General features: G+C 34.8%; 1 protein-coding gene across 1 annotated transcript in view; it reads left to right on the forward strand.

Moving 5' to 3' along the window:
* The window catches only part of ELP1 (elongator acetyltransferase complex subunit 1), a 77790-nt gene that overhangs the window by 51355 nt on the left and 15219 nt on the right, over positions 1-11216 (forward strand). The window contains exons 26-28 of the mRNA XM_044657218.1: positions 1515-1612; positions 1847-2048; positions 5586-5647. Coding sequence (XP_044513153.1) covers positions 1515-1612; positions 1847-2048; positions 5586-5647 — 362 coding nt within the window. The remainder of the gene's footprint in view (positions 1-1514; positions 1613-1846; positions 2049-5585; positions 5648-11216) is intronic.

An 11216-nucleotide genomic window follows, 5' to 3' on the forward strand; every position in this document is an offset into this window, starting at 1 on the left:
GTCTTAGGGGGGCAACTGGGTGGCTCAGTGGATTGAGAGCCAGGTTTCCAGAGACAGGAGGTCCTGGATTCAAACCTGGCTTCAGATACCTCCTTGCCATGTGACCCTGGGCAAGTCCCTTGACATTCTCCCCTTCCCCCCCCATTGCCTAGCCCAGTGATGGGCAAACTTTTTAAAGAGGGGGCCAAAGGAAAGGAAATGCTCATCTGTCAGTCTGTTTCTAAGGCAGCTCTTTAGAAGTTTCATTGGATTGTATCCTACTCATTGTATTCGTCAGATTAGGAATAATGTTGTGTTGCTGGACAGAATATTTTAGGGGGCATCACTGGCCTAGCTCTTAGTGTTCTGCCTTAGAGCCAATAGACAGTATTGATTCTAAGATGGAAGGTAAGGGTTTAAAAAAAAAAAAGTACATTAGTTTTAAAGTGATATTTCTTTTAAAGTTCAGGTTTTTTATATATTAGATTTCTTTAACATAGGACATGGTATCATTCACTCATTTTAATTATGGGTGACTTCATGAAATATATGTGATTGAAAAATTCAAATTTACTCATTCTTAAAATGGAATTTCATTCAAAATGATACCTAACAATCACTAATAAAAGTTGTGCTTTTTTTCACTTAATAGTTTTCCTGTCAATTTTGGATATTAGTTTTTAGCAGAAAAACAGTATAAGAACTAGCCTTGGAAAATCTGAAATAGCAATACTACTATCCTGCATAGCCTCTGATATACCTTTAAGAGACTTCAGTAAATGATGCTGAATTCTAGATCCTCTGGTTCAGAGGTTCTTAACTAGGTTCGGAAAGTGTGTTTGTTTTGTTGTTTTTTAACTGTATTTTAATATAATTGGTTTCCTTTGTGATTTCTTTGTAATTAGATATTATCCTACTTTATTCAAAAGCATTATTCTGAAATGGGGTTCATTGCCTTTACTAGTCTGCCCAAAAGGGTCATTCATGATACAAAAAAAGTTTGGAACTCCTGTTCTAAATGTTCAGGTATTACCCTGGGCTAATGAAAAACTTACTTAATAGTAAGGATTAATATAGAAATTATTTTAAAGATAGTAAAGCTACAAGAAGATTTAATTTTACTCTACTCTTCTAATAAGCTGTAATACACTAGAACCCCAAGTACAACATCATTTGTTCAGTTGTATTTGAAATATAATGCCATGTCCTTTAAACCATCAGCGTCCACCATCCATATATAGATATATGTTATGTAATATATAAATACATGGTAATTGAAGTATATATTATCCACACATGTAAATGTGAAATTAAATCTACATTTAGCACACTACCTAAAAGCTTATGATAGGTGAGCTTTAATGAGTAAGTTACAAAGAGGCAAATTTCAACATTAGGAAGAATGATCTTGAAAGTAGTAAGCTCTTTAAACATATGATAGAGATCCATTTGTTTCAGTTACTCAGTAATTAGGCAGCTGAACTAGATGATTTCAATATCCTTTTTAACTCTTTATCTTAATTCTGTTTCCACAGGACCTGAGTATTTTCCAGAATGTTTAAACTTGATAAAGGACAAAAGTTTATATAATGAAGCTTTGAAATTGTACCCATCAAGTTCTGAACAGTATAAGGTACATGATTTATTATTACCCCAAGGCTTTGTTGAGTTTGCAGCTGCATTATTTATAGTATTATACCCAGTAAAACTATTTTTGACTTTGGAGTTTTTCTTCAACCTGTTTAAATGTATTATTATCCTAAACAAGTGATTGATGAAAAAAATATGTGACCAAACCAGTATATATTGGAGCTGATTTATTGATATAGGAATTTTTGAGTCTCATTTACCCTTAAATTCATTTTAGGATATCAGTAGCATTTATGGGGAACACCTGAAGCAAAAGAATCTTTTTGAACAAGCAGGATTGGTATTTGCTCGCTCTGGTGCCTATGATAAAGCCTTGGATGCTTTTGTGACCAGTGGCAGCTGGCAGCAAGCTTTCTGTATGGCAGCTCAGCTGAACTATACTAAAGACCAATTAGCCAGCCTGGGTAGAACTCTGTCAGGTAAGACTATATTTCACCAGTTCTACATAACCCTTTTCTTTTTGTTATTTCTTTGGCACACTTGTACATTCTTAATTTAGCAGGCCACATTTTAAAGTAATTTACACAATTTAAAGTAAAGGTATGATAGAATACCTAAATTCAACATGATTCCGGACAGAGAGATAGCTTCTAAATTTGGAGGTAAGAATATTATAGATTATGGAGTAAATGGGAAATGAAAGGCCCAGAATAAATAAGTAAGAATTGGCCTGTCAATGATACATAAAGGGGGAGAAATCCAGAGCTTCAGAGAAACCTGATTTACTATAACACAGCAGAGAGATCCTTGCAAATCACAAAATAGATACTTGAGCAGCAAAGAAATAGAATTCCTCTTTTATCCTATAGTTTCCTATCTGCCAAATTCAACCTGTATAATAACCTCATCTCTGCCCATTCAGCTCCTACTTTAGGCTTTCTATTTATCCATTCATCTACTTTTTATCGTTCATCTAGTTATGTCTCTTGTAATGGGGAATATAAACCCTTATTGATTTGTATTGGAATAAACACTAGTTGTTTATAGGTATTGGTAGATATTGGTAGGCTATTAGGTTAAATGAATTCAGTTTTTGGCAGTTGGAGGAAAAATTGATCTTAGCAGTTGAAGGAAATCTGCTAGAGACTGAATTTACAAAAAACTATTTTAACTATAGAGATTAAGGGAAAGAAAAAGAAGCAGACAGATAGGAATAATATTGTTTATTGATATATGTACCCTAAATCTAATGTCTCTCTATATAACCCTAATCCCAAATCTGTCTCGCAAGAGACTTTTTCTTCCTTGATAAAAATCAAGGCTAACTTAACTTCTTAGCTGTCTATACCCCTAATTCTGTCTTACTAAACTAATCTAATTAACAAGTAATTCCTTTGTTATATATTTCTTCAAAGAATTGTTGTAATTCCCTCAAATTCTCCAGCCACAGAAATTTTACTACTAGCAGGTTCAAGGATATTGCTCTCTTCTGCCACCTTCATCTTAGTCTATAGATTATCATACATCTGACTATAAAAATGAACTTCTATTATAGCCCAATTAGAAATTATTTTTAAAAATACATAATTTGAATATGACTAATTACATAAAGACTCTCTTGATACTATAGAATTTCTTAGCAAGATGTTATAACTATAGCAGTTCTTCAGAAACTACCTCCTCTGAAGATTTCCTTTGAAACCTTTCAACTAAAAGCCAGACTGAATCTATGCCACTAATAGAGATTTAGATGGAAAGATATCTCTTGAATTTTCAAAAAATGTTTTGCATATCTAAGCCACTGAGTTATTGTGAGATATTTCCTGCAGACTTTGTCCTCCAAAGTTTTGAGTATTTTCTCATTCTTTATGAATGTTGGGCTTCTATTTAGGTTCTTTATTCTTTGTTCATTTTCTTTTTTGTATACTCTGAAATTGATCCAGGTCTTGTTTTTGATATTCCTTTTCTCTGGCCTTTTCTCCCAATGTTGGTAGATAGAAATAATCTAAATCCACACTACAGGCTAATATTTCGATTCAGATAAACTGCAGAATTTGACTTAGTTTTTTGTTTTGCCACTTAGCTCTTTTCCTGATGGAAACATAGGCAAATACTATGTTATAAGAGAGGAAAATTATTTACATTGCTTGGGAAATTTCTAATATTTTTATGCTTAAATAAGAAATACTTTTGAGTACAACTGATTTTTGATCCTTAGTACATTACATAAAAACTTTTTTCTTCAGAAAATGTTGAGTTGATCTGTTGAAACATAAAATTCTGGGGGCAGCTGAATAGCTCAGTGGATTGAGAGCCAGGCCTAGAGATTAGAGGTCCCAGGTTCAAATCTGGCCTCTGACACTTCCCAGCTGTGTGACCCTGGGCAAGTCACTTAACCCCCATTGTCTAGCCCTTACCATTCTTTTGCCTTGGAACCAATACACAATACTGATTCCAAGATGGAAGATAAGGGTTTAAAAAAAAAAAGAAACATAAAATTCTTTCTATATTTTTGTTCCTTTAAATCAGTGTGTCTGTGTATAAGGAGTAAGTTGAGTTGTCCTTAATCAAATTAGGTATATTTGAAGTTTCCATTGCTCCTTTTAAAAAAATTTCTCTTCAGATTCGTAATTTTTTTTCCAATTTAACTATTTTTTAAAATTAAATTTTTTTGGCACATTAAGTGCGAAATAATGAGCTTATCTTTTTATTTCTTGGCCACTACCAGATAATGCTAGACATCATTCCTTTACATTTTTTTATTAACTCCTTTGATATTCTTGACCTTTTGTTCTTCTAAATGAATTTTGTTATTTTTTTCTGGCTCAATAAAATAATTTTTTGGAATTTATGTTATGATAAGAATGGGGGACCCAACCAGAATTCTAATGATATATTAATAGAATTGAGAAGGGGAGAAATGAGAGAGAGAGTGGAGATAGTTATATTTCTCTTGTGGAAGGATTAACCTAATTATAGAATTTCCATTTAACTGGCTTATGGCTTATACCAGTGATAGTGAACCTTTGTCATGGGTGCCAAAAGGGGCATGCAGAGCTCCCTCTGTGGGCATACCTGCAGTCACTCACCAAAGTTCATTACTAGAAAGCCAGAGGGATTTGGGATGGAGCTGTTTCCCTCCCCCTCTCCATGTACCTGAGGACATTCCTCATTTCCCCTGCCCCTCTACCCAGCAGCCCAATGAGAATACTTTCTCCCTCCCCTCCCTGGGGTATGGGGAAAGCTCATGACACTTGGTCTCAGGAGGTTGGAGGGAAGCGTGGCACTAGATCTGGGAGTTGGGGAACCCTACACTCCATCTCTAAAAGATTCACCATCACTGGCCTATACTTTTCCACAGTATTACCATCAGTCCTCAGTCAGTTCAAGAGTGGAAATAACCTTTGCTTTCCCACTGATCTCCTTTTAAATCCCACTAGCTCCTCCCTCTGTAGCAGGGTTGCACGCTGATGCTCCACCTGACACCAGGGGACACTCAGGATGATTTCAGGGAACACCAGGGGAAACTCAGGTTGATGTGGTGGGATGGAGCTGTTTTTTCTCACACAGTCAGTTAGATGGCATTGAATTAGTAAGTTAGGTAAAATTGTCATTTTTCTTATATTGGCTCTGACCATCCCATGAACAATTATTATTTTCCAGTTATTTAAATCTGACTTTATTTGTATAAAAAGTGTTTTATAATTATGTCTTTGTAATACCTGGGTTTGTCTTGGTAGGCATACTTCCAGGTATTTTATGCTATCTAGGGCCACAATTTTTTAGTTTTGTTTAGGATCGCCCTTAGTTTCATTAGACTTCGATACAACACATTTTAAAGAGACTGTGCACTCTGATAACTATTGCTTCAAATGATTGGTTATTAAAATATTTCTTTTCCATCATTAAAACTATGTGAATTACACAAATGTGTTGACTATTGTAAGTTTACTGGAGGGATTTTTAACAGGTCAGTCATGACAAGTCATCTACTAATGACAGCCTTTTCTTTATAGGAAAGCTAGCAGAGCAGAGGAAATACAATGATGCAGCCCTAGTTTTGGAGCAGTATGCCCAGGTAAAACCTCTTTTCTTTCCTTCTTGTTAACTTACTTCACCACAAAGGGAGAAAAACATATCCAATCTGTACCAATCCTAGTTGAAAAAGTGAAATTAGTATGCCCTAATTTGTGAAGTTAGTATACCTTTTCTCTGAGGGATGTGTTGTAGTACTTCACTTTAAAATGCTACACATGAATGGCTTGATATTTGGAAACCTCCAAATCTAGTATAATTTCAATACATTATTGAAAATGCTTCATAGTAGTTATCATAGTAAAGATCTGCTTTGTAAAATGCACTCATTTGCTAAAGAGTATCATTTTTACTTTTTTAATAGTTTTATTTTTTAATATTCACTTTTATTGACAGAAATAAAGGTGAGTAAATTGTTAAACAAGTAAATTCTAAGAGTAAATTATTATATAATATAAGTAAATACTTCCCAAAATACATGATTTCACCACAAATCTCAAATCAATTCTTTGAGGTCTCTCCCTACCTGCATGTGTTGTCATTTCCTCTTTTCTTTTGCTTTTGGCAATGTCATGTAACCCTAAATTTCCAGTAATGTCCAGACTAAGTTAGGAGAGAAAATTGTGTATACATGTGTTAATTGTAGTAACTTCAGATAATTGATATTAATGAGACCACCATATTTGAAGTCTTCCAACTTTTATTTGTAGACTTATTTACAGAAAACATTAAGAGAATATTTATTATGTGTTTAAATAAGATAATCTTGCTTTTAAGTGATCTGAGCTTGTTTGTTTTTTACATTCAATAGGGATGAAAAGAATGAAACTTTTAAAAAGTTAGAAGGTACTAGAAGCAGTTGAAGCATGGTTGATTTAGAAACAGCATAATTAATATATTACTCAACTAGATATAGATATATATATATATATAAAATGTTAAAATATATAGGGTGTCCCAAAAGGCTTAGGAGAGTTTTAAGTTTTAATAGTATAATAAATGAATGTAAAATTATTAAGTGTAATAGTAATAAAATATTGTGGTCACCATTATAAAATCAACTCTTAGGTCAGGAGTCTGTCAATAGCTCTCAACAATGTGATTTTAATAAAAAATGGAAATATAGGAAAAAAGGGGAAATGTAGGAAGGGGACAGAAAATTTCACCTATCTAGAAAAATACCCTAAGCTGAAATCTGAAGCCTGCCAAGCCACTTAGCCCACAAAAGCCCTCAAGCACCAACCTACAGACAGAGAGACAGAGACAGAGATAGAGAGACTCCACCCCACACCTTTTATCCTCTGTGTCTCTACCTCCCACAATATATGCTCACTAAAATGGGGTGTGGGGTAGAACAAACTTAGGGAGTGGTTTCTATCATCACAGTAGCTTCATTGTTGTTGTTCTACAGTAGTGGTGGTTAGTGAGAGGTATTTTGTTGTAGAATATTATAGGAATGGTGAATGGAGCATAGGGAAATAGATTGAGGCAACCTTTCCAATAGTAATAACAAATTTATGTAACACTTCAAGGTTTGCAAAATACTTACAAGTATTATTTGATTTTATTCTTATAACATTCTGGGGAAATAGGTGCTATTATTATCCTTATTTTACAGATGAGGAAACAGACTTTCCCAGGGTTGTATCAGCTAGTATAGTTGAAGCCAGATTCAAATTCTAGTCTACTGCTATGTCTACTGCAGTCTGGCTGTTTGAAAGGCATTTTGCTACTTTATTAATGAAGTAGTGAAAAAGTATTTGTAAAACACATAATATGTGCTGGATACTTTGCTGAATGCAGATATTATTAATATAGGTAAAAAGAATCCCTGCCCTCAAGGAATCTGATATTCTAATTGGAGAAAACAATAAGTATAAGGTCGTGGTGGTTAGTAAGAGGCATTTTGGTATAGAAAATTATAGGAATTGTGAATGGAGCTATAGGGGAATAGGTTGAGGCACCCTTTTCAGTAATAATAGCATTTAATTGATAATGATTACAAAATTACAAAAAGAACAGAGTAGGCATAGCAGGTCAGTTCACATTTTTTAAGTGCCTGCTGTTTGCCAGGCACTGCACTAAGGCTGAATACAGATAAGAAAAAGAAACATAATCCTTGCCTTCAAGAGGCTTACAAACTAATAGAAGACAATACACACAAGAAATCTGAAAAGTCCAGTCAAGGAGGCACCATGAAGTGCCTGGCATGAGTGCATCATGAGCTGTGGTATCCAAACCAAGCAGAGCTGATGATGGAAAGTAGAGAGTTCTCAGTTTGCAAGAAAACAGCCAAGAGAGTAAAGGAAAGCCTTCCCTAAGACAATTGAGACATATTGAGCTAAATGAGATACTATCAATCAGAATAGTGTACCCTTGCAACTAAAAATGTTAAGTGCTATGGGCACTGGAGGCTTTGACCTCAGTGGCAAGGTGATTGGCAAAAAAAAAAAATGGTCCAGAGGAAGGAGAACAAAGATCCTTTAGCTCCTGCTCATTTGACATTTTTAATATCTAATCCCTGGAGATGAGAGAAATTCAGGGGATGAGGAAGTAGTAGTACCTGTTTAGCCTTGAAGGATTCTAAGAGGTAGGAATAAAGAGGAACAGCTGGTGTGGTATGGAGAAAAAAAACACTGGAGTATTGAGTTTGGAACATGACTATTAATCCCTTTTGTGGGAATTTTGAAGGGAATGATATTAAATAAGGCTGGAAATGTAGATGGTTAGTCAGATTGTGGAAGGTCTTAAATGCCAAGAAAAAGAATTATTATTTTATCTCCATTTCTGCCAACAAGCTTTTTATGACCTTGGATTAATCACAACTTTTCTGAACCTCATTTTCTTTATCTGAAAAAAAAAAAAATTGGAATGGCTGCTTCTTGCTCCAAAAGTTATATGATTTCATAAATCTATATTTTCCTTTTTAAAAAAAAACTAATTTATTTTTAGCATCCATTTTAAAATTCTGAGTTCCAAAACTTTTCCCTTCAACCCCTCTCTATGGAGATATTTATTATGTATGTCATGCAAAGCCTTTTTATAAAGTCATGCAAAATGTATTTACGTATTAGCCATATCACCAAAAGAGGAAGAAAAATAAAATGAGAAAAGTATATTTCCATCTATACTCAGAATTCATTAGTTTCTTTGCAGGTAGACAGCATTTTTCACCATGAATCCTTTGGAGTTGCCTTGGATCTTTATATTGATCAGTATAGGTGACCAGTTCACAACTCCACCAACAGTTTATCAGTGTTCTTATTTTCCCTTTTCCCTTCCAGCATTGTTATTTCTGATAGATATGAAATGATAACCTCAGAGTTGTTTTAATTTACAATTTCTCTAATCAGTAGTGATTTAGAGTATTTTTTCATATCACCACAGATAGCTTTGTTTTCTTCTGAAAACTGCCTGTTCATGTCCCTTGATAGTTTATCAATTGGAGAATGGCTCTTAATTTTTATAAATTTGACTCACTTCTCTATATATTTGAGAAAAGAGGCCTTTATAAAAAAAATTTATCATTTTTTATGCTACTTCATTGTCTTTAATGCCTTTTAGCAAAATGTGATTTCCCTGATTATCTCTTTTGATTATGTCTATTTTTGCTTTTGCTTTGTATGAGATTATGATTGTTATACCTGTTGGGTTTTTTTCTTCAACTGAGCATAATAGATTCTGTTTCTTCTCTTTATTTTAATTCTGTTGCGTATATGTATTTCTTTATCAAGTATATCTCCTTATTATAGACAACATATTTGTTGGATTCTGGTTTCTAATCTATTCTGCTATCTGCTTCTATTTTATGGGTGAGTTTATTCCATTCACATTCACAGTTATTACTGTGTATCTTCTGTTTATCCTTCTCTCCTCTTATCACTGTGCCCCCTCTCTTTTGTTCTCTTCCTATTTCCTTTTTTGGGTACAATGGATTTCCATACCCAGCACACACTCTCTCTGTCTCTGTCTGTCTCTCTGTCTATCTGTCTCCCCCTTTCCCCCCCTTCCCTCTCTGATCCAATTCCAGTGAGAGGGAGGTTTCAGCATTGCCTGTCATCGTCACCCTATCTTCCCATATAAAGAGTTTAACTTTATTAAATTATGATTTCTCTTTCATGGTTATCTTTTATGCTTCTCTTGGATCTTGTGTTTGAATGTCAAATTTTATATTCACCTCTGACCTTTTCATCAGAAATGCTTGGAAATCCTTTATTTCATTGAATATTCATCCCTCTGTTCTCTCCCAAAGAAATATACTCAGTTTTCTTGGTTGTGATTCTAGTTGCTTTGCCTTCTAGGATAGCATATTCCAAACCTTCTTCTCCAGTTAATGCGGAAGCTAATAAATCTTGTGTGATCCTGACTGTGGCTTCATGATATTTGAATTGTATCTTTCTGACTGCTTGCAATATTTTCTCCTTGATCAGGGAGCTCTGGAATTTGGCTATATTATTTCTGAGAGTTTTCATTTTGTGATCTCTTTCAGAAAGTGATCAGTAGATGATTTCCATTTCTATTTTACCCTTTGGATCTAAGATCAGTGCAGTTGTCCTTGATTAAGTTCTTGAAATGTGGTTTCTAGACTCTTTCTTTGACCATGGCTTTCAGGTAGTCTATTCTTTTTTTCTTTTTTTTATACATTTATTAATATTCATTTTTAACATGGTTACATGATTCATGCTCCTACTTTCCCCTTCACCCCCCGCACTCCCCCCACCCATGGCCGATACACATTTCCATTGGTTTTAACATGTGTCATTGATCAAGACCTATTTCCAAATTGATAGTTGCATTGGTGTGGTAGTTTCGAGTCTACATCCCCAATCATGTCTGCTTCCGCTCCTGCAGTCCTTCCTCTGAATGTGGGTAGCGTTCTTTTCCATAAATCCCTCAGAGCTGTCCTGTGTTATTGCTTTCTGCTGATACAGAAGTCCATTACATTTGATTTTACCATAGTATATCAGTCTCTGTGTACAATGTTCTTCTGGCTCTGCTCCTTTCACTCTGCATCAGTTCCTGGAGGTCTTTCCAGTTCACATGGAATTCCTCCAGTTTATTATTCCTTTGAGCACACTAGTATTCCATCACCAGCATATACCACAATTTGTTCAGCCATTCCCCAAATGAAGGGCATACCCTCCTTTTCCAGTTTTTTGCCACCACAAAAAGCGCAGCTATAAATATTTTCATACAAGTCTGTTTATTTATGATCTCTTTGGGATACAAACCCAACAATGGTATGGCTGGATCAAAGGGCAGGGATTCTTTTATAGCCCTTTGAGCGTAGCTCCCAATTGCCAGCCAGAATGGTTGGATCAGTTCACAACTCCACCAGCAATGCATCAATGTCCCAATTTTGCCACATCCCCTCCAGCATTCATTACTCTCCCCTTCTTTCATTTTAGCCAATCTGCTAGGTGTGAGGTGATACCTCAGAGTTGTTTTGATTTGCATTTCTCTAATTATTAGAGATTTGGAACACTTTCTCATGTGCTTATTGATACTTTTGATTTCTTTACCTGAAAATTGCCTATTCATGTCTCTTGCCCATTTATCAATTGGGGAATGGCTTGATTTTTTATACAATTGCTTTAACTCCTTGTATATTT

Source organism: Gracilinanus agilis, chromosome 1, assembly GCF_016433145.1.
Source record: "Gracilinanus agilis isolate LMUSP501 chromosome 1, AgileGrace, whole genome shotgun sequence".
Classification (NCBI taxonomy): Eukaryota; Metazoa; Chordata; class Mammalia; order Didelphimorphia; family Didelphidae; genus Gracilinanus; species Gracilinanus agilis.